Source organism: Prionailurus bengalensis, chromosome E2 (assembly GCF_016509475.1).
Source record: "Prionailurus bengalensis isolate Pbe53 chromosome E2, Fcat_Pben_1.1_paternal_pri, whole genome shotgun sequence".
Classification (NCBI taxonomy): Eukaryota; Metazoa; Chordata; class Mammalia; order Carnivora; family Felidae; genus Prionailurus; species Prionailurus bengalensis.
The window spans coordinates 50,210,841-50,234,586 of record NC_057352.1 but is presented as its reverse complement, the minus strand read 5'-3'; the positions used below and the strand labels follow the sequence as shown (position 1 = coordinate 50,234,586).

The 23,746-nt window shown below is 47.0% G+C and overlaps 1 protein-coding gene across 3 annotated transcripts in view; it reads left to right on the top strand.

Annotated features, from left to right (window-relative positions):
- CFDP1 (craniofacial development protein 1) overlaps window positions 1-23,746 on the top strand; it is a 124,104-nt gene that overhangs the window by 91,590 nt on the left and 8,768 nt on the right. For 2 of the 3 annotated variants that reach the window (XM_043599701.1, XM_043599702.1), the window contains one exon: window positions 21,659-21,817. The exons of the other annotated variant lie outside the window; for it this stretch is intronic. In XM_043599701.1, the coding sequence (XP_043455636.1) occupies window positions 21,659-21,817 (159 nt within the window). The remainder of the gene's footprint in view (window positions 1-21,658; window positions 21,818-23,746) is intronic. 3 annotated transcript variants of the gene reach the window in all.

Below are 23,746 nucleotides of genomic sequence, written 5' to 3'. Positions count from 1 at the left end.
CTTACACAAATCAGGGGCCCTTGGGTGGCTCAGTCGACTTTGGCTTAGGTCATGATTTCATGGTTTGTGAGTTCTAGCCCTGCGTTGGGCTTTGTGCTGACAGCTCGGAGCCTGGAGCCTGCTTCTGATTCTGTGTCTCCCTCTCTCTCTGCCCCTCCCCTGCTCACTCTGCCCCTCCCCTGCTCACGCTCTGTCTCTCTCTCTCTCAAAAATAAACATTAAAAAAACCCCAAAACCTATGCAAATCAATAAAGAAACATCAACTGCCAGGTTTTTACAAGGGCAAAGAAAGCTCACCAGAAAGGAAGTACAAATGCTCTTATACATTAGAAAAGATGCTGAGTTTTGTAAATAAAAAGAGAGACACAAATTGAAAAAACAAGGAGATGCTGTTTTTCACCTGATGGGCAGAGATCCCAGAGAGTTTGATAATAATGCTTTGACAAGGTGTGGCGCTACGTGTTAGTAGTGGCAAAAGATCATCGTTGATAGCCTGTCTGGAGTGACTGCCTGATAAATTACGATTCTTCCATACAGTAGAACAAAGGGATGAGGATATATGCTTTATGTACTCACAGGTAATATATAAATAAGTGAAAAAAGCAAGGAGCAGAATAGTGTAGGGGGGGCATACAATCATTTCTGTTAAGGAGGGAGAAAGAATATATACAAATATGTATTGTTTGGGTATGCATGAAATGGCTCTGGAAAGAGGAAACAGGATTTTTAAAATCTGATTTGCAGAGCTTTATTTCCAGACTCAAACTATAGGGAGATCTGCCACAAATGATCAGGTAGGAAGTTAAGTTCTACCTACAAAACTAGGAAATCAGCTACTGGAGGGTAGTCTATGAATGGTCGGATGTTTGCAGATACAAAGAACAACTCTGGAAGGACACAAGAAACCGGTGACAGCAGTTGCCTCAGAAAGAAAAGAATTGGTGACTAGGGGACTAGTAAAACATTCACTGGGTCTCTTTTTGACCATTTAGAGTTTTGACCAGTTGCATAATCCAAGTAAAGGTTTAATCCAGGTTAAGGTTCAATACTTCTGGCAAATATGAACTTGATATTCTAATAGCTCAAACATTTCCTTGTAAATCAAAATATCTGGGTGTTTGAAACCTGGCCAGAGGGCAGGTTACAGCATTTATAAGATGGCAAGGCCAGCTGTGCCTGGGTGGCTCAGTAGGTTGAGTGGCTGGCTCTTGATTTCGGCTCAGGTTATGATCTCGTGGTTCATGAGTTTGAGCCCTGTGCTGGGCTCTGTGCTGACTGTGCTGAGCCTGCTTGGGATTCTCTCTCCCTCTCTCTCTCTGTCTCAAAATAAATAAATAAACTTAAAAAAAAAAAAAAAGATGTCAAGGCCAACACAAAATAGATGGCTGGCTCTGGAAGGATCACTGAATTAGTTGAGTCCATGGACTCTCCCCACCAGGAGACTAATTTTAGGGACACCTGAGCCATTTCTCAGCCCCCTCCCCGCCCCCCCCCCCCCCCCCCCCCCAGTGTGTGTACCCTTGACCCATCAATTGATTCGGTGAAGAGGCTTTTTTTCTTGGTCTCCAGACTTGTTTCAGTTGGATAGAGCTTAGCTTGTGCAGGAGTGTCCCACCTTTCATCTCTTTTTTAAGTCTTTTTTGACAATTTCACGTCAATAGTATAAGATCCCACCTTTTTCCCCTTCTCCCTCCCTTCTGATGGAAACCTCCCCCACCCACTGCACCTGCCTCCAGCTGATGGCTTCTGCTTTGCAGCAACAGACCGGCTTTGCAGCCTTGTTCTGGGGTTTGCATCCCGAGGAAGTACAGATGTTCTCCAGAGCATTCCAGGCCGGCAGGATTGTCTGGACAGGTGGGGTTGCTGCAACAGTTTATCCTTATTATTATCCTCGTTCGTGTTCCTTTTCACTTGTTTCTGTTTTAAAGGGTTTTGTTTGGATTAATTACAGGACAGGGAAGAAAGCAAACTGCCACAGCTGCAAGTAGGTCAGGTGCTACAGGAGGCGGCAGGTCTTGGGTCAGCGGGCGGCCGTGATTGTTGGCCTTGCCAGATGATCAGGAGCAACTAATACTGCAGTGCCTCTGTCCGGTGGACGCTCTCACAGAGCATTAATGATTAATAATGCTCACGACCTCTCACAGTTAAATTGGTCGCTGTGTGTCTCAGTCACTGAAGTAGAAAATGTGAAGGAGTAATCGATCCAGGGCCGGGGCAGCCCCCACGGCAAATGAATTAGATGAATTGCAGGCCAGAAGTCGTTCTATCTTAACGCCTTGCTCTAACCACCACAACTTCCTTATTTTTTAATCAGCTTGTGGAGGGAGTGAAAAAAGGGGAATGGGCTGTATAATAACCAGAATGTGGTATGAAGCTTTTAAAGACTTCCTTGCCTTGCCTTTTTCACTTCCCTCCCCCTATTTAAAACAAAAACAGAGGCACCAGGGTGGCTCAGCCGGTTAAAACGTCTGACTTCTGCTCAGGTCATGATCTCACGGTTTGTGCGTTCGAGCCCAGCATCACGCTCCACACTGACACTGTAGAGCCTGCTTGGGACTCTCTGTCTCTGCTCCTCTCCCCTGCTGGCTTGCTCACTCGCCTCTCTCTCTCTCTCAAAATAAATAACTAAAAAAACAAAACTTTCTGATTTGCTGACCATCTTGGTGGCATTTTAGGACTTCTCTCCCTGATTCTCATTTGATAGAAACATGTTCGTTCCATTTTAGTCATTTCTCATGCTTTACTTTGGCTCTGCAGCACAACATCTATCTGAAGGGGAGGCCATCAAAGATTTTGTCTGTCTAAAATTTAGCTTACTCTTAGGCAATGGAATGAATATGATGGTTTTGCGTTTGCTAGAGAAGAAATGCTGATCAGCTTGTTTCTTTAAATCTCTGACGTTACTACTTTTTTCCTTCTTATGTTGACCCAGTAACTCACCTCCTGCTCATTTAGAGACATCATTAAGTGGGCAAGTCACAGAACAAAAGGAAATATTTGCAAAATATGTGTCTGATATATATACATAAAAGACTATGACAAAACTTTTTAAGGGAAAAAAATGGACATTACACAAAAGAATACAGGTGTAAGCACATGAAAAAAAAGTGTTCATCATCATTAGTCATCAGGCACATGCACAGTAGATCTCAGGTCACACCCCCTGAAATGGGTGAAATGAAAAAGACTGAGAGGACCATAGGTTGGTAAGGATATGGAGCAGTTGGAACTGTCAGTGCACTGCCGATGGGAGCCTGACCATGAATGTTAATCATTTCAGCTGTCTGTATCACATTTTGTTAAGTTTAACATATACTTACTCTGTGACCGGCATCCTACTTTTTATAGGTTTTCATTCAGGAGAAATTAAAGCATGTCTACAGAAAAAAAAAAACCATATAGGGGCGCCTGGGTGGCTCAGTCGGTTGAGCGTCTGACTTCGGCTCAGGTCACAATCTCACAGTTCGTGAGTTTGAGCCTCGCGTCGGGCTCTGTGCTGAGGCTCGGAGCCTGGAGCCTGCTTCGGATTCTGTGTCTCCCTCTCTCTCTCTGCCCCTTCCCCGCTCATGCTCTGTCTCTCTGTCTCTCAGAAATGAACAAACGTTAAAAAAACCCATATGAGAATGTTGTATTCATGATAGCCCAAAACTTGAGAGAGCCTACCTAGGTGCCTCTCAGCCAGAGAGTGGATAAGCCAAGTGTGGCACAAACAGGGAATAGGCCACTGGACACCCAGCACAAGCTGGTCCACGTGGCTCCGATGGACCTCAGGATCGTGCTGCATGAAAGAACCAGATACAGAAGGATAAATACCATATTATTCCATGAGTTCGAAATGAGGCAAAATTAATCTGTGATGGTAGAAGTCAGGATTGGGGTGGTAATTGACTGGGAAGAGAACTTTCTGGGATGATAGAAATGTTCTGTATTTTGACTTGGGGCATGAGTTACACAGGAGTGTACATATACTTAACTGGTGGAAGAGAAAGTGCACTGTTCATCTGTGCATTTTCACTGTGAATTTCAGTGCCAAAAAATGGGGGGGGGGGGTTGCTGCTGGAAGTGACAGAAGTGACAGCCAGAGGTCTCTCTTCCTTTTCCCCTACTATGAGGGCAGGAATCCTGACCCGTGCTGAGCACAGGATAGGAGCCACAGTGGTGGGGCTGACTGCCTTGCCCCCCCTTTGGAAGGGGGGCAAGTTTGAGGCACTGTGGAGTTTGATTTTTCCTCCTAAGCACGTGGCCATCAGTGCCTGCCGCCCCACACAGCAGGGGGAGCGGTGCCTGATGGAAGAGGAGGCCCATCCTGAATAGCTGTGGAGTAAGTGCCATTGCCCCTTGTAGCCTTGGTGGATAAGGCCCGCTCTGTTTTTCTTCCAGCTTTCAATAACTGGAATTCACTTCACTTCGTCATCATAAGGGCCGGCTTGTCTGCCTGAGAGGCAGTCTTCAGAATAATGGCAAAATTGTGCTACTTGGTGCTTGGACTCTGTGTACTTGGGATGGACCGTTGATAAAATGAGGGGCCTTCTCATCCCATGAGAGTGTGAACAGTTCTGTGCTCTTCGTATCCTAGTTAACAGCATACGAAACCTATGGAGAAATAAGTATGATTCTCCAAAATCTTTTGTATCAAGCGTTGGGAGAAATGTTCTCGCTTTCATCTGTCTCATTCTTTCAGCACTGCACACCTGGGGAACACATTGTTCCACCAGCTTTTCTAGTGGACTGATTCTGCCTAATGAGTTCAAACCCACCCTCCTCCTGGCCTCCCCTCGGTCCTAAATCTATGTATCCACCATTATTCCTGAAAACCAGCCTCGTGACTCCTCAGTGACTTGGCCCTGCTGACCCAGATTGAGTCCACAGCCTTACCTGAATGTTTGCACGGCCCATTCAGTTTCTCTTCAAACCATAATGTTTGGATAATTATTCGAGTGGTAATGTGCTTCAGTGGGAGGTCTTGGGGACTTTCTCTAAACTAGCAGCCTTCAAATCGTCCTATACTCCTAGTATATAGAGAACAGCTGCCAGGGCCCCGTGCCCGGAGGTTCTGATTCGGGATGCAGGATGGGCCCTGGAGTTTGCATGTTTAATAACCACAGGGACTTCTCCAACAGTATTGAGAAACACTGAAAAGTGTTATGCCAGGTGTTTGCGGGAGGAGCAGGGAGAGGGTTTCATCCCTGAAATTTGTCAGGTGCCCTCAGGGGCTGTAGCTCCCTCAGAACCCTGATGAGGCCATCCTTTTCTTTGTATCCCTGGCATCAGCATGGCTGCTAGCATATGGCACGAGTGTGAGACATTTTGAAGGAGTAAATACATTAATTGAAGCAAAGGAACAAGTGGCACACCCAGAGAACGCTATCAAATACAGCTCAGTTCAGGTACTTCGGTGTTACGGGAAGGATTGCACATGTAGAAGATCTTTATTAAGGATAAACAATAAGAAACATGTTAAATGACAAGAGCGGCAAAGGTCAAAAAAGACACACTGCACATCAGGGGGGCCAAGAGCCTAATACTGCCAGACTGCTGGCCACACATAAAAATCCCTTTCTCTTCTGCTAAAGGGACATGAAGGTGTATTAACCCCTACAGGTACATAGTTGGCGAAGTCAAATGTACTGCTCAGTCTTCTGACCCAGTCCCAGGCCCTGCTTTCCAGAGACTACTGCTTTACACTCCATTAGCTAGTTCTGATTTGGTCCAGATTTTATTTCATTTCATTTATTTTATTTTATTCATGTCTATTTAGTTTTTGAGAGAGAAAGAGGTGACAAGTGGTGGAGGGGCAGAGAGAGAGGGAGGCACAGAATCGGAAGCAGGCTCCAGACTTTGAGCTGTCAGCACAGACCCTGACACGGGCTCAAACTCACAGACCGTGAGATCATGCCCTGAGCCCAAGTCAGACGCTCAAATGACTGAGCCACCCAGGCACCCCTGGTCCATATTTTAAACTCATGTGTTTAGTGTAGTGTTATTTCTTGGTTTATCATTTTTAAGCATGATTTATTAACTTCCTGTTAACTAGTTTTTAAGAAGCCCCAGCTCTCGGGCCCCTAAGTGGCTCAGTTGGTTAAGCATCCAACTCTTGATTTCAGCTCAAGTCATGATCCCAGGGGCATGGGATCGACCCCTTATCAGGCTCCTTGCTGAGCATGCAGCCTGCTTAGGAGTCTCTCCCTCTGCCCCTCTCTTTCCCCTGCTCACACTCACTCTTGCTTTGTCTCAAAAATAAATAAACATTAAAAAAAAAAAAAAGGCATCAGCTCGTGTTTTAAAAGAAGAGGACTGTTTTCTTGTGGCACCTGCCCCTAAGTGTCCCCCGTCCTCCTTCCAGTCTCCCAGTTTCGTGACAATATTGTCACTGTAGTATTGTTCACCACTGAGCCAGGATGTGGACTGATGCTATATTTCCTTTCATGTATATATATGTGTATTTGTTAGTTTGCTTGGTTTTCTGTGTCCCCATCACAAATTTTTTCCAAACTCTTTCAGCAAGCCTGTAAAATCCCTCTCAATACTCTTCTTGACTATGTCAGAAAAATCTGTCATTTCCTTCCCCACTCCCCCTTCCCCCCCATCCCTTCTGGACCCTTCCACCCTCCTGCTCCAGTTGGGGCTCTTTGTTCTCTTGGCTTTCTGTCCAGCTGTTGTTCTGGGCCTGCGTTTTATCCCTCTTTGTGTAGCTACTGTGTTTCTTGGATCCCTTGTTCTCTTCTTTCTAGGTTTATTCTCCTGTTTAGACAGAACTCATCCTCCAGTAACATCCTGAGGAAATGGTTTATGGGGGATACATTTTTGAGACTTGGCATTTCTGAAAGTGACTTTGTTCTAACTTCACATTGTGTTCGTGGTTTTGCTGGGTATGATATTGTAGGTGGAACATTATTTGTCTGTACAATTGTGAGGACATTGCTCCACAGTCAGGCTTCTTCTAGAAGTCTGAAGCCATTTGGAATTCTTGCATCTTTGTGTATAACTTCATTTTCCCCTGCCCCTGTCTCTTCGCAAGTTTTGAAGTTTTTACGATCTTCTTTTTATCCCTGGGATTCTCACCAGGCCCCAAGAACTTTTTGGCATCTTTTTCTAGCTGCTTTTCACCATCTTATGCCTTCCATTGTGTATACCAGCGCAGATTCTTTCTGAACAAGAAAGTATCTGCATAATTCTCTGACGTTGACATGGTTCGTGTGACAGCTAGCGGGAGTGCTCATCTCCGCTGCAACTCCATTTGCTGCCTGTAGCTCCTCTGTATAATTCTGGCAGATTCTGACAAGTTGTTCAGTTGGCTGAGTATTCAGTTAGCTAATTGCACCCATTACATCCATTCAGTGTTGGTTTTAGCTTTAAAGCTGGATTCAGGCATTGTTTCTGGCTTGTAACATAGTTCTGTAAATGACTTTAAAACTAGCCCCCCAAAACCAACCAAACAAAAGCAGCCCAACATAAGGTAGCCAGTCACAAGGAAAAAAACTCGTTTGCTGCACATAGCAAATGAGGTCCCTGACCTGATTGTTCCAGAACTGCATTTTCACATAAAATGAATCCAAATACCACTTTTTTTTTATTGTTCTCTTTTGTTTGCAAATGCTGTTATCATGGACAACAAAGGGCTGGGGGGGGGGGCAAAAGATTCATTGAGGATTCCCCTTAATTCTACCCCTTCCTTACTTACATTTCAATTAGGGTATCTTAGCCTCTGGTCCCTCAGATTGCAGTTTATGACAGGATTGTTGAACATCCTGCAGGCTCTCAGGGTGGTGCTGAGGCCAGCCTAGGACAGATTCCACGCTACTGACAGCCAGTCGAAGGGGGCCTGCCATCTTTTGCAGTGAACAAATGCTTTTCCTGTGCCTGCTCTGCAGGACCTAGTGCTTAGTGCTGGGACCGGCGGCAGCTACGGGCTTAGCCAACACAGAATTGTTACTTTAGTAGGTATCGGTATTGGAATCTATTTATAATGTGCGAAGTTGATATGTTTTCTCAATATTCATACATTCTTCTAACAAATACTTATTGGGTGCCTACCATGTGCTTGGCACTGTGCCAGGTGCTTGGGTTATATCCGTGAACAAAATAGACATTGGTTCTGGCTTTGTGGAGTCTTCATTCCAGCACGAAGCTAGACAGTAAACATGACAGATAAATTACGTGGTGTGTCAGAAAATGCTAAGTGTTAGGGAGGGAAGAAAAATCGGAGGAGGGTAGGGGATCAGGAACGTGGGCCGAGGGTGAAGTGTTGAATAGGACGGTCAGGGTAGTCCTCCCTGGGAAATTGAGATTGGAACCAAGACTTAACGGGGGTAAGGAAGTGAACCAAGACACTGTCTGGGAAGAGAATATGGAGGGCAGAAGGAGGGGCTTGCAGGTCCCAGAGAGTGAGCACGTGCGTCAGGCGGGATGATGGGGGGTAGTCTCAGGAGAGGAGGTCTTGAGAGGTAAGCACCGCCAGGTGTCGTTGCCCTCGACAAAGATGTGGCAAGCTGCTGCAGACGAAGCCCACTGCACAGGTGGGTATGGAAGGCTGGAGTTAGGGACAGAGGTCTGGGCCAAGGGTAAGAAAGACACTGGGGAAAGGCGGCATATAACTGGTATGTAAGCCTTCGGCCTGGACGAGGTCACTCGGGAAGTGAGTATAGGTCGAGAAGAGTGGTCCAAGGATCGGGTGCCAGAGAACTCCCAGATGCCTTCAAAGATGCTGACAGTAACAGTCAGAAAAGTCCAAACTGTGGGCCATTCTGCCGGTGGGGGAACTATTCTAGATTAAAGCAGACCAGCTTCTCTTGGCTTGGAATTTTTCAGAGTGAAAAGTTTGGGGTAGGGGAAGATGTCGAAATTTAAAATCTGCTTTGCCGCCAAATATGAATTAGCCTTGGAAAAAGATAGAACAAGCAACTCCTAAAGACCTAGATCCACTAATTTTTCTCTACAAGCAGCAAGATTTTAATTTCTTTCTGGATTCCAGAGCATCTTTTCAAAGATTTAGGAGAATAAGAGTGGGGACGACAGGAAATACTGATTTTCTGCTCTGTTCCAGACATTGTGCTAAGTTGCCTTCACGTGTAGTGCGAGTGTTATTACCTCTTTCTGAACTTCTTTATCCCAGTTTGTGTTCCTGGCAAGTTCCTTCTCATCCTTCAGACTTCAGACACCCCCCCCCACCCCCCACAGCCTTCCCCAACTAACACCCTGACTCCTAGTGCACCTGCTGAGTAGCACTTCTCTCCTGGTGTAATTACTTATCTGTGTATCTGTCTTGGGTGGATAAACTGAGTGAGGGTAAGAGACCTGTGTCTCTGTCTCCCGTGGCCAGCAGAGTCTCGCCCACTGGAGGCCGTCAGTAAACAAGAGCTGACCGGAGGAATATCTCATTTAATCATCATCCTTCAAGGCAGTTAGTATTATCCTCGTTTTAATAATTGGTTAGTTGAGACTCAGATTTAAAAAAGAAACACAAATTAAGTGGTAAGGGCAGGTTTTTGCCCTGCGTGTGCCCGGCAGCTTTTCAGACAAAGCTCCAAACTGGCACTGGTGATGTGCGGGACTTGGTTCCCCTAGCAGCGCGTAGATACTGCCGTTGTCGCAGGTCTAGGTTTCTTATTTCCCTGCCCTTCACGAAATTTCCGTGTGACCATCAGCATAGAGGACGGAGTGGGAGGATTGCGTTTCCTATACGAAGATAATAGGTATGAACTGAGAGACGTGTTGTTGCCTTTTTTTTTTTCTTTATTTGAGACATGTTGCTTCAGAATTCAGCTTCAAGATCTTAAACCTAGGATTTAAAAAGTGTTAGTTGAGAGAATAGATCGATAGAGAAAGTAGACTAGTGGTTGCCTAAGGCTGGGGACCTAGGGCTGGCTGCTGATGGGTATGAGGGTTTTTTTAAGGGCATGACAGAATGTTCTAAAATTAGGTTGTGGTAATGGCTGCATAACTGAATATACAAAGCACCACTGACTTACCTACCTTAAATGGGTGAATTCTTTAGTATGTGAATTGTATCTCAGTAAAGAGGTTTTTAAAAGTACTAGCTGAGAATCAGAAATGATTGGTCATCAGATTTTCCAGCACTCTTTCAAAATACAAATAAACTTAGTAGCTGATACATTTGGGTTATTGTCTCCATCGTCTTCACTCTTAGAGAAACCTCTTCCCCAGTACAGCTGGGCAGTTTGGGCATTCTGTTCTGTTGTGTCTGCTGGTTTTCATCTCAGCTGTAGCATTTGGATGAGAGCGGCAGTGTTTCCTAGCTCCCAGCCTCCTTCCCTCGCCTGGGTAGTGAGAATGAGGAACACGCTCACGCTGCTGAATTACCGGCTGAGCCTCACAGTGACAGGAAGGGCTTGAAGCCCCTGCCCCGGAGAGGGTCACAGACCCTCACAGGCTGCTCTGCTGCCTCAAGAGCAAGGGGCTGCAGGTCAGGGCCTCCGTCTTGTTTTAATTCCCCCATGGCATCTCTGCCTGGCGGGGCTGGCCGGGTCTCAGCAGACCGTCCTCTCTCAGCCAGCAGTTGCTCAAGCACCTTTTTCAAACGTTTGGCCGCAACCCATTGTGGATCGTGGTCATAAAGCACGTGCTCTGAGGGGACGTCCCCCCAGGGTGCAAGCATCTGAATTTGTTCAGGGTTCATCCGTCACTCATCAGTAGGGTTGGGTCATAGTTACCTTGTAGAACAAACCTCATTTCTGAATGAAAAAGCTGCTTTAGCAACCCCTGGCTGGCAAAAAGGAAAGACTTGTCGCTTTCTCTTCTTGCCGTAGAGATGGAGGGTGGGAATTCTTTTTGGTGGTTAGTGATGCAAAGGGTAAAAACCTTCCATCTATTAAAGAGAAACTATGTTGTGGTTGTACAGATGGCCCAACTGTGGTTAGCATCTATGAAAGCCATTTCCTGCGTGCAGTAAAAAGAAAGTTTTCTGCTTTCTCTACCAGACTCCATGGGAACACATATTTCTCTTTGTTCAAAACTACTGCATCGCCTTAGCAAAGTGACATCCTGGGCTCAGGCAGAAACAGCCCCCTTCATTTGATCACCCCATGCAGGTAACTGCTTCCCAGGGGCACCTAAATGCTGGATTGGAAGGCTGCCATGACAGGGGAAGCTGCTGACGCTGATGGTGGTACGCCCCGGCTTTTTGAGGACAGATGAGAGCAGTTCCCGAGAATTGGGAAGGTTGGAGCCTAAGCTTCGTCGAGTTGCCCATTGAGGTTAGCCGAATCACAGCTTCTAGGAGGCGGGACAAGATGCCCTGGCTGCAGAGCGAGTGAGCGATGTTCTAGATGCCACCTTGAGAGAGATCTGGAGTCAGGGCCCCAAGCAAGAGTGCCAGGTGCTGAGAAATGGCCTTTCTTGCCACTTCAGCCTCGTCTGGTGAAAGGACCATAGAGCACACAGCCCTCCAGACAGAACTTGGAGGAGTCGGGAGTCCCAGCTGTGTCCAACTTCCATATCCTCTCATTTGGAATGTGGCATGCTTATATAGGAGCAGTGAGAAGTTTAGGACGAAGGGGAATAATTTTGCAGGATGTATGGCAGCCAACTCATGTGGAGTTTCATTCACAACCATGTGGTTCATGTGCCTCTCCATGGCTAGAAAGGAGCATGGTCCTGACTCATTTTCCATGAAATCTCCATGATGTAAAACTAAAGGAATATTTCTAGTCTGACTGAGGACACCCCCACATCCTGAAACTTTGACCTGATCTCAATTTGGGATGAATCCAGGAACTTAATTTTATGTTGACATCCTCAGACATTTTCTAAAGGGGTTAGAGATCTGCCTGGGAGAAACAGAAAGCTAAAAGTCAAAGAAAAAGCAGAATGTTGGGGTTTGGGAAAGCATGCCAAGTCCCTCATCAGCAATTAGCCAGACGAGCCACCATTGAGGCACATTTCTCTTCTGTGCCCTGTGCTTTGCTTTTCACATTGGCTGGTTTGAGAGACGTGCTGTTTGCTCAACCGTGTTTCCTGATGAGAGTGATCCGGGTGACTGTGGCTCCTGCCCTCAGACCAGACGGGCATCCGCACACCCACACGGGCTCAGCACTGTCACAGGAGAAAGCCATCAGGACTCTCCTCTACAGAGGGCAGTGACTTTGGCTACCAGGTCCTGACAGCTTCATCTCTTCTTTGCCTCTGTGTCTGCACTTGATCGGGAGCTGATATGAAACCACTATCTGGAAAACAAGCCGTGTGTGCCCTCCTCAGTCGAACTCCCAGGCTTCCGCATAAAGAAGAATATCATTATGGGCTTCGTTAGAAGCTGTATTTAATAATTCCTTTAAAATTCTGTCTCAGAAATGTAAATGGTCTATTTATGTTGGCCAGTGAATTATTCTTCCCACCTGTGCCTGATCATACAGATTCAAGCAACAGCAGCTTGGACCTCAGGGAGAAAGCATCCCCTCCCCGGGCATGGTCCTTATTCCAGTAAAGTAAAGGTTTCCGCTTTGGAGAGCCAGGCCTTCTTCACTCTCCAGCTACTTTAAAATGGTGGAGGCCCTTCCCTGCTTTGCCATGATCCCCCAGCATGGGAATAGTGTAAGGAAGGAAATTGCTGGAGCAGCGGCAGGAAGGGATGTGGCATTATCTCTTTCCCAGGGAATGGGGTGAAACCACAGGGGAGTGGAGCAGAGCAGAAGGGAAATTCAGGAGGATCATTTCCTAGAGGTCTGGTGGGCGGGCCAGAGGGTTTTTCTTTGTCACTAAGACTTCTGTCACTTAACCCTTAGGCATAGCAGGCGCCAGGCCCTTGAGAAGAGTAACCAGATATGTAAGTGAATGCCTGCATGTTGGCCAGAGAACTCCGTATTCACCATTGGCCTGTGCAGTCTAGGATTCTTTTGACCATCCTGTAACCGTTGGCCTTTTCTCTAGTTACTGCTCTTTGACTTTTAAGAGACTTTCTTACAGCCAGAGCTCTATGATCCCTTTAAGAGTTCCTGAATATTTGTCCTTCACATAAGATCCTTCACTGTTTTTTTCACTTCAGTCTGTCCACAGACATTTCCAGGGCATTACAGAGTGAGGCACCAGAAATAAGAAGCAGTCAGAACTTGCTGAGCGTCCTGAGAGTAGTATCCTATGCATCACACACATTAATTGGTTACAGAGAGGAGAGTACACCTTTACAAACGGGAGCTCTGGCGGTCACCACGTGCCCCAAGGGACCACACAGATCATCATGAGTCCTGGGCTGACCTCACACTCCGGCCGGCTCTGGGTGGTGGTGCAGTAAGCTGATTCTGACCTCACCTGTGTACCCACCTGGCATAAGAATCGGACAAACCCTAAACGAGCAGTGTTCTATTCTGGACTCAAAAAAATTGGCAATGGCATTAAGGACCAAAAATCAAACAAACCAAAGAAGAGGCAGGACACTGTACTAGATTAAAAAGTAAAGGAGACTAAGGAAACGTCAGATGCTTCCTGCCTGGAAGGAGGGAATGGGGAACGACTGTCATGGCCATCTGGGGAGGCAGTGAGGGAATTGTGAATATGGACTTTACACCGTTCGATCAGCTTTAAAGCTCTTGCGTGCGGTATAAAGTGTTGTGTTGATGTGTGAGGATGCCCTTAGGCACCACATGCCCAAGTACTTAGAAGTGAAGGGGCATGATGTCTGCATCTTACTTAAAAGTGGTTTCACGCCTCCAAAAAAGACCATTTAAATGGAGAGAAAGGGGGAAAGTGGGAGGGAGGAACGGGGAGAGAGAAAGCAAATGTGGCAAAATGCTAATAATGAGTGAATCTAGGCTATTCAGATAATGCTTGTTCTCTGCTTTCAACGTTTCTGTCAGCGCGACATTTTTAAACTAGAAAGTTGGACATTTCTCACCAGACCGCACTAGGGTTCTTGTGCTAAGTGCTGCTGTACCCCGTCCCTCAGAAGCGGTAGTGGAACAAATGCTCGTGTTAAAGCTCACACTTGCCCCCCTCGCAATGCAAGACTTTTTGCGTCTCCATGCAGATCTCTCCCTGCGTTACACACACGAGCCAAGCATCGCAGATGCCTTCGTGCACCAAGGAAGGGTGGGGGAAGAGGGCCTGGTCCTCCCTGACACTTGTCTCACTTTGACCTTCTTTGAAAGGTCTGAACCAGGCAGATTAATAAAAACAAACAACAATTAAAAAATAAATAAATAAGTAAATAAAACAAAACAATGGCCCTTTGTGGCAAGACACCCAAGCCCACTAAGCAGGCTGGTTTCAGCAGAACAATAGACTCCTAGAGGACAGTTCTTCAGAGAGAAAAGGGACAGTAGGTTTCTCTTGGGGTGTGTTGCTAATAATAAATACACTGCCCGGCAGATCAATTAGCTTGTCCCAGGAAAAAAGTCCTTTTCATTGTCACTGCAGAGCCCCTAAGCCCAGTTACTTGTCCCAAGATGAACGCCCTGGATTACAGCAGGGACCAGGAGACTGTGCAGTGAGAGGGCCTGTACTGCTCTGGGGAGAACAGTTCATGGCTCACTGTGAATGGATGATGCATCCACTCCCAGAAGAGCCGTCCATTTCAGTAGATCCGACCGAGTCTGTGGCGTGATCGGGTTTCCGGCATCAGCGGAGACCTCGGTGCTTCACTGACAGGGAAGGAAGAGTTGGAAAGGGCTTTCTGTAAAACACTGTTTCGGAAGAGATTAGAATTCAGAACTTTTGGGGCACCTGGGTGGCTTCGTGAGTTAAGTGTCTGACTCTTGGTTTCAACTCAGGTCGTGATCTCACAGTTCCTGGGATCAAGCCCCGCATCAGGCTCTGTGCTGACACTGCAGGGCCTGCCTGGAATTCTCTTTGCCCCTCCCCCTGCCTTTCTCTCTCAAATAAATAAACCTTAAAAAATTTTAAAACCAAAAAGAATTCAGAACTTTCGCCACCAGAATAATCAAGTGTGTTTCGGAGACATGTTTTAAAGATCTTGTACAGATGAAATCAAATCAGACTTAAGTGTACTTCATTCTTGGATTGGGATCGAAGCAGTAGAACCAAGTCACAAATCACTTGCTATTTGTATAAAAGCTGAAGCTGCTGCTTTTTGTCAGCCTTTATTTCACCTTTTGCTGATAGATGCCACTTTTGGGGGCGGGCAGCTGGCACAGTATCAACGTTAGTAACAGGTTCCAGAGCACTGACAGTTTTTCAAGCCACAAAATGGTTAAGATCATTTGATACTTCTTGTCTGACTTCTGATTTTCCACTTTCCTGAGCCCATTGGCCTATAGAATACTGCCGGTACATTGTTGGGAAGTGAATGGGATTTGAACTCTCTCCCTAAAGTACCGCTGGCTTCCAGGCTGTTTCCTTGAATGGTCTGGTCTTGGGCTTTGGGGAGATTACTTAGAGATTTGCACAGATGAGGAGTGAGACTGGCCCAGGGATCAGGGCTTTACTTTTCATTCTTGCAGATTTTAGCTAAATCCAAAGAAGATCTAAAAGAGGACGGCGGTTCCAAGCAGACAGCTCTCAACGAAGAATTATCATCATAAACTTTCTTCCCATTTCTCAGGGAGTACCGTGACAGTTCCGGACCCTTGTATGGCTCTGGAAAATAATCCCATGTGTGAGCTACAAAAAAATCCACTCCTGCCTTGTAAACAGATGACAAATCCTAAGGAAACTGGGTATCTGTGCCAAAGAATCTTTGTTCCAAATAATTTGCATTTTAGTGGTTATGCAAGTTATGAGACAGAAGGCATAGACTAGAGCCGGGCTCCATGTGTTAGAGTTCTAAGTAAAGGTCAGTAGTGCTTCCTTGTACATGTGTTGACCCTATTCTTGCCAGTCTACTTTTGGAGCTACCTTTTCTGACATCTTGGTTCCATTGCAGTGTTGACTCCTTTTGTCACGAGAAAAAAATTCATTTGGATAAGCCCATCAAATCACAGGGATTTAGTTCATTAAACACGTAGTGATCACCCACGTAGTGTGGGTGAGTCAGGAATGAGTAGGACATGGGCCCTGTGTACAGTGAGCTCCAAGACAACAGGGGAAATAAGAACACCCCCCCCCAAATTAGCAGTGATAGAAGTCGGAGTATGGAAGGGATCCCCAAAGGCTGTCTGTCCCCAACTCCAGCATCAGCCAGGTAGAAAAGACAGGTGGGGAGGTGGGGGGGTGAGACAGGCCGGAGGTCAGAAGTACAGAGAAGCACAGAGTACTGGTCCCATGTCTCCCCTTGGGAACTTGGGCAGGTTTCTTAATCTTCTTGGATTTCATAGTTAACTCATCTCTAAAATAAGGAAGTTGGATTAAACAGCCTCTCATATGGTCCCTCTTTTGTGCTCTGAAAGTAAGTATGTGGTTATAATTTGCCTGTATGACGGTCTCTTCTATTACATTGTCTCCTTGAAGCCAAAGATTATGCCTTATGTATTTGTGTGTCCCTAGGTCCAAGCACAATGTCTGGTATACAGTCATTTCTCAGTAATCTCTGATGGAGGAGTACAATGAATGACTGACTCTAAATTCATTCCCAAACCTAAAATTCTGTTCTGTGGGCCGGCTGAGTTCCTGAGGCCAATTTTAAAGATCTTGGGGAAAGATGTGCCCACTTTTCCTTCACAGTCAGTTGCAGTGTCCTGCCATCCTCTCTGCTTCCCCTTGTTATCTTCCTGGTTCTTTCCCAGCACCTCTTGGAAATAACAGCAGGATCCAGAGCATCATGAGGGCAGCTGGATAGAGCAGTGCTTTTGCTACAAAATGAATGGAATCAGTGGATTTGTTCGGGTGAATCTGAGTCCATGCCTCTGAGGCTGGAGCCAAGAAAACAAGTTACTAATGTCTTTCTGACATACTCAACAGGATAGAGCTTATCATTTGGTTGCAGTGAATTTTGTTAAACTTCCATTTCTGTGACTCAAGAGAAGCAGAAGAAGTTCTAGCAGATTATCATCATAAACTTTGAGAAAGGAAAAAGATGACTGTCATTTTGCCTTTTTTTGCCCCTTTTACTTTTTTGGAGGTTCTGAATCCATGTGTGCGAGGTCTTCGTGGGTGTCTGGTGTTGGCAAAGGTCGTTGGGCTGGGTGCCGTGGAAAGGGAACAGAAGAGAATTGCTTATTGAGGGATAACGAGCTCGAATACACGAGAGAAAAAAGCTTGGTAGGAGCTGCTTTCACCAGCAAGGCCGCTGCACTCAGCCAGGCGCTCTTTCGGCGCAGAAGCCTGCTGCTTTAGAGGAGAGGGGAGCCGAGGCCATGCGCTTGGACAGGATTAGTCTTCACATCGAACTTACGGTAGTTAGGTCAGTAGAGGACAGTGGCGTTCAGGAGGAGGGGGTTGAAAGGCCATTGTTACATTAGAAACATCTTGGTAGCCACATACCAGACATGTCTGAGAATGAGCAAGTGAATGGTGCGTTTCTTTGGACTTGGCCTTGCAACAGGTGGATGAGGAGTCTCTTGAATGAAATACCGTGGTCTTCGGTGACACAGCTCACCACAGTTTAGAATCAAGATCCGAAAATCCATGGCTGGGGAAACAGGTGGTCTGTCAAAGGCGACCCTCTGGTAGTACCTTGCCCTTATGACTTAGGATCCAGTACAAAGAGAAATCGGTGGCTCTGTTGATCTGGTGCCTGAAACTGCACTGGTTCCTGCTGACAGCAGAGGGGTCTCTGAGGGAATTCTGACCTCTCCCTTCCCACAGCTGCCGGAGGTCTGTGGGAGGGCAGTGCTAATAGACGCCTCCTGACGAGCCGCCCCTCTCGGGACCACTGCGGTACTCTCTGCGGCACTCTTTCCTGGCCAAGAGAGCCAGCCGCCCTTGACCAGAAGCTGAGGCTTTCTTGCCTGCGTCTGCCCTCCTGAAAGCCTGGTTGATGAACCTTAACAGCAGAGCTAGGGCCGAGGTCATGGTACACGTGCCCTCCTGAAAGCTGTGATGGAGCGATGCCAGGCCTGTGCCACTGCAGCCCCGTGTCGAGTGGTGGGGCATATGAGTGCTCCAAAGCCTGCAGGGACCCCACGCCCTAGATTCCAGAAGAGAAAGGGCTCTCAGTCATGATGAGCCTCTCATGTTTTGGCTGCTGCCATAAATGTGTCATTCACTTTGATGTAGCCTCAAATACAAGACAGGTAATTTTGCTTTCGAGACTTATCAGATTAGGAAGTCACAAACCACATTCATGATCCAGTGAAGACAGACCTGGAAGCTTTCCCTTAAAGCATATTAGGCACAGGTGACATTTCGCTGGTGTTTAGTGGTGAGCAAGGCAAAGGGGGATTATGGCTTTTTACTTTTCTGGAACTCTCTTCACTGTTAATGCTGCAAAAGATCATTTTCTCAGACTTCTCAAAGTGATTGTCAGAAAGATGGTATAATTTGGGACTACCATCAGAACTGCAGCTGAGGGTGGGAGATGCTGTACAGAGCTTATGGTGCCGCTCAGGTGGAGGGACCAGGTTGTCATGAGCTGAATGATGAATGAAGGCAAGTAGAAATCACTCCCCTCGGGGCGCCTAGGTGGCTCAGTCGGTTAAGCGGCCGACTTCGGCTCAGGTCACTATCTCGCGGTCCGTGAGTTCGAGCCCCGCGTCGGGCTCTGTGCTGACAGCTCAGAGCCTGGAGCCTGTTTCAGATTCTGTGTCTCCCTCTCTCTGACCCTCCCCCATTCATGCTCTGTCTCTCTCTGTCTCAACAATAAATAAACATTAAAAAAAAATTTAAAAAAAAAATCACTCCCCTCAGAATCCCCAATTTAAAAGTATTCTGAACACCCTTTATTCTGTAAAGAGCTGATTCCCTCCCTCTAATTGTTTCTGTGATCCATCCGGGTGACGTTGATTGAGTGCCTACTGTTTGTAACACCCAATCCATGTGCCATAGAGAGATTTGGGGACCCGGAGCTTAAGTACCCTCAGAGAGACGGAGCACGCACGAGGAAAGCAGTGTTGTGCCTAAGCACTTAGGTTCCCCTCAAAGCAGGACCTCGGATAAGTCCGTTAGTGTAGGTCCTTCTTTGGGAAGCCGTCTTCGGGCAGCAGGAGTGAGGAGGTAGAGGGAGGGGATGGGGCAGGAGGGAAAGCCAGTATGAGAGTGTGTTTCCAGGGCTGCAAGGGTTCCTTGCCACCAGGACTTCTAGGAGCATTCAGATGACCTCCTGGAATTGCTTGTGTGAGGACAGGAGTCTGCGCCTTGTAGCCGTAGCCATCTGGGGCCATCAGGGTGGCCCCAATGGTATGACCTCCACCGCGCGGCCAGGCAGTGCTTCCAACATGTAGGCAGGATCAGAGGAGGCCCTGCAGCCAGAAAAGGAAAGTCTCGAGGTGCATGCTTTTGGTAGATGTTGTCAGCAGTGATTCTGAGCCTGCTCAGAAGTGCCCAGTGTGGCGGCAGCTAGAATCAAAGTTCTCAAGCATCTGCTACGGGAAGGATCGGTGCTCGAATGGGTGCCCTAGACACAGCACCAGGAGGCATCTCATCCAGAGATTGGCAAGGGGTCAGAGAAGGCTTCCTGGAGGAGTCACCCCTAAGCTGAGACAAGACCAGATAAATGGGAGATGAACTCTAGGTTCAGGACTGTATGGTTGGACCTTAGCTTACAAGGGTAGATGTGGTGAGGGAAGATGAGGAAGAACTTTGCAAGTTAGGAAGAAATGTATTCTTTATTTTAAGAGCAATGAGGGGTCAGGGAAGGGACATTTAAGCAGAAAGACATGATAAGCCTTGTGTTTCAGAGAATTCCCCCTAATGATGGCACGTGGACTAGAGGCCAGGGTGGAACAGGTGAGTGGGCTGGGACAAAACAGGTCAGGGAGACAAGAGAAGAGACTGCAGAGTGCTCCAGAAGAGATGATAAAATAGTAAGAACCAGGGTGGTGGCAGTGAGGCCAGGGAGGAGGGGAAAGATGGGGGACGTACTCAGTATCTGTACCCTCACTCATGCTCTGCTCCTGGTAAAAATACAGCCTGGGTGCGTGCGTGTGCGTGCGTGCCTTGATGAGAGATTGTTGTAGGAAGTGACTTATGTGGAAAAGAATTTTTAGAAGATGTGAAGTGAAAATCACAGAGAGCTGTTTGGAAAATTTTTAAGCAAACTGGGAAGTAAAATAGCTGTCAAAAAATATCTCAAGTAGATTCTCAGCTTAGACGTGAGACCGCACAGGGCACCGCACTGGGAGTCAGAAAGACCCTGCTTTGTCCTGGCTCTGCATGTTCTATTGGCTTGACCTTTGTTGTGTCATGTAGCCTCTCTGAACTTTGTTTACGTGTCCAATTCAAAATGAGGACGAGGATGCCTGTCCAGCCTGTCCTGCGTCCATCTTAAGCTAACATCGTGTGGTGGGATGTGACCACAACAGGGGAGCTAACATCCTCCTGACCAGCGTGAATAGGATGAGGGTGTGGAGGGTCATGGTTTGGCCTCCGGAGTCTTGTGTTCGGTGTGGACACCAGCCTGTCTGCTCGCTCTGAGGCAGGAACGGGCCATCCTTCACTGGCCCTGTGCTGTAGGGAGGTGGGTTTCAGAAGGGTTAGCATGACACCAGATACTCTCGAGTGTTCCTCCCCCAATTCGGAGATGCAGTGGTCCTCTTTCACGGGCCATAGTAAGAGTACAATGAGAAAATGGCAAGGGAAGCACTTGGAGAATTAGCATTCTAGGCAAGTGAAAGGTATGACTGCTGATGTTATCAGTAGGACTTACGATGTTAGCTCATACAAGTTGTACATGTTTGACTCTCCTACATATCCCAGTAAAGCAGAAAGTAACTTTCAGTTTCCTGTGTGGTCGTATACAACGTGTTTTGACCAAAGGCCATGTTCCTTCCATAGTTCTTCGCCCTGATACCACCTTCTTACTAACTAGCTACATTCTGTTTTCCTTATTTTATCTTCTACATTTAACAGTGACTGGAGACATGTGACCTGCCAAGACTTGAACTTGGGCGTATGGGGTTTCTCCCATAGTCCATGATCGTGTCACCAGCAAGTAGAACACAGGCTGTATACTCCCTCCTTTCAGGGTGAGGAATGTTCTCCACCTCCTGGGAAAATCCAGGGTCCTGACTCACAGGAGTCGAAAGGAAACTGACCTTAGAGTCTTGTTAAGATACTGTGACTTCTGCTCATCAGTGTTGGGATCTGTGTCTCTTTCTCTTAAAGGAGTTCCCTGGGGCTTTAGGGCACAAATGATGACACTGACTCAGGGTGGCTGACATTTGTTACACCTTTACTCTGTGCCCAGTGCTATGTTAAAGCACTTTACCTCCAAGATACACTACAGCCCTGTGAATAACTAACTATTCACCTGGTAGGTTATAGGAAACCAGGGCAGATGCGGTTAAGTAGGCTCAGGTCACACCGAGCCAGAATATCTACAGAGGCATGTGACTCTAGAGCCGTGTCTGAATCATGCGGCGCGTCTCCCTCTCTGCAAGTAGAGACCTGTCCTACAGAGCAAACAGAGGTCTTTAGGATTTCCTAGTCCTAGGTCCTTAGAGCCATCAGAGATGTTCAGCAGGAAAAGTGCATTCGAATTCTGGTCTACTTAAAGTGTTCTCTACACCAGATAGGAAGTACTCTAAATACAAAAAAAAAGGTTTCCATTAAGATAAAAAGCTCAAATCTAGGGAGCCCTGCAACAATCAGAAAAACCATGAATCAAGAGATGATTGTTCTTACATGTTTACACATTTCGTTTTTTCGCTTTCCCTAGGTTAAAAAGATCAAGTGGCATGACCAGCCTTTTGGGGAAAATTGGAGCTAAGAAGCAGAAGATGAGCACCCTAGAGAAGTCCAAGTTGGACTGGGAGAGCTTCAAGGAGGAGGAGGGCATTGGTGAAGAACTAGCCATCCATAATCGAGGGAAGGAAGGGTAAGGAGTAGTAGATTCCGTTCCTCTGAAAATCCTGAACACTCGGAAATAATTCATTATAGCCAGGCTGCCCAGTGTAAGCAGGCACTTTTCGTAGTGAAACAAAAAATGTGAGCACTTTGGCTTGTCGGTGAGGCTCTGTTCTAATGCGGAGCAGACCCTCTGGGTGAGCAGCACACTGAGGGGCAGCGGGGGAGGGGACACGAGAGCAGCCCTCCTCTGGGGGCCAGTCACACCGGCCCAGCTGCCCAGCCGAGCTCCCTGAATGACTGCTCCCGTGAATTCTAAGTCCCCTGGTTTGGTCACATGGTCAGATCTGGCTGGCCGTGTCAGCCTTGGCCTGATCGGAATGGTTTGGCCTTCTGAGGAGCCAGACCAGCCCAGTGCTTCAGGAGCTGAGGCAACAGAGCGGCCGGCTGTCGTTGCCTTATCGCGGGATTGGTTTTGCCCGTGTCACTATGGCCCAGCCTGGGGCTTCAACCTGTACGACACACCGGCCCTCACACAGCACCCAGGCTGTCACTTGCACCCTCGTCTTCACTGTGGAATACAGAGAGGGCATCCGTAGGCTCTGTATTGAGGAATTATCAAAAAAGATGGTGTTCGGTGAACACTTAGGAATCTCAGAAGAAGTAAAAAATAGAGTTACTACAGAACAGGGTCCATGGCTCAAGGTCATCACTCCCTGCCCCCCTAACAGTGAAAGGAAGTGTTATGTGGCTGTCAGACAGCTCTGGGTCCTCACCACCCCCCTCATCAGGAAGGGCTCTCCCTGCAGCATACTGGGCGTTTCTGAGGCTCAGCTCCTTTGCCTGTTAATTGGGGTCATGATACCACACTCAGGGTGACTGTGAGGATCTCATGAGATAACACATGTAACACATGTATAACATACATATCACACACATGAAGTACATAAAACCCTTTGCAGAGCCCCTGTCACGTAAAAGGATGCATTAAGTGGTAGTCATTCAGGTTATTTGTAAGTTAAGTTATAATAAGGACAGGTAAGGGGGTTATTGGGAGGGGGTCACATTTCTAAATCAGGCCTCAAGATTATTTGAATGAACCTGGAAGCTGACCAGTATGTTCAAAAATTTTTTTGTTAAGTGACTTCATGAGCTCATTTAACCATCAGGCTTCTAAGTCAGTCTGTCAAAGATGGAATGCCCCAGGACAGAGGCAGAAGTGCCGAAGCCTCCTGGGGAAGGCCCAGGATACGTTTATTTATTTATTTTTGAGAGAGAGAGAGAGAGAGAAAGTGAGAGTGAGCACAAGCAGGGGATGGTAGAGAAAGAGAGGGAGGGAGACACAGAATCCAAGGCTCTGAGCTGTCAGTTGTCAGTGCAGAGCCTGACTTGGGGCTCGAACTCACCAACCATGAGGTCATAACCTGAGCTGAAGTCGGACACCCAACTGATTGAGCCACCCAAGCGCCCCAAGGGGAAGGCCCAGAATACAGCACGGGCAGGAATCTGTGTTATCTAGAGAAGGCCTCTGACCTTGCCCCAGACCTCCCCGCCTTTTTAGCTCTGGTAACTCACAGATCTTTCCTCTTCTCCACATTTGCCTTCTGATCTAAAGCAGCAAGGGATCTGCCAGTGTGTGCAACTTTATTGCTCCTCTGAATATTGATCGTATGGGTGGGACAATGTTCGTTCTGCTGAAGTTAATAGAGATCTTATAAAAGTAAGGAGTGGTGCTGTTGAAGATAAGGGAGAGTTAATAAAATGTAGACTGGAAGAGAAAACAAGATTAAAAGGACATCTGCCCAATGAGGACTTTTCAGGCAATGGAAAATCACGTAACTGGGTTAGGGAACTACTAATAGCATAGAGCTCTTAGGTGCTCTGCTTTCCCTCCTTGTCTGAGATCCTCCCCGCCCCCCTGCCCCATTTGATTCTGTTGATCTGATTCTGTTTTTCCGGT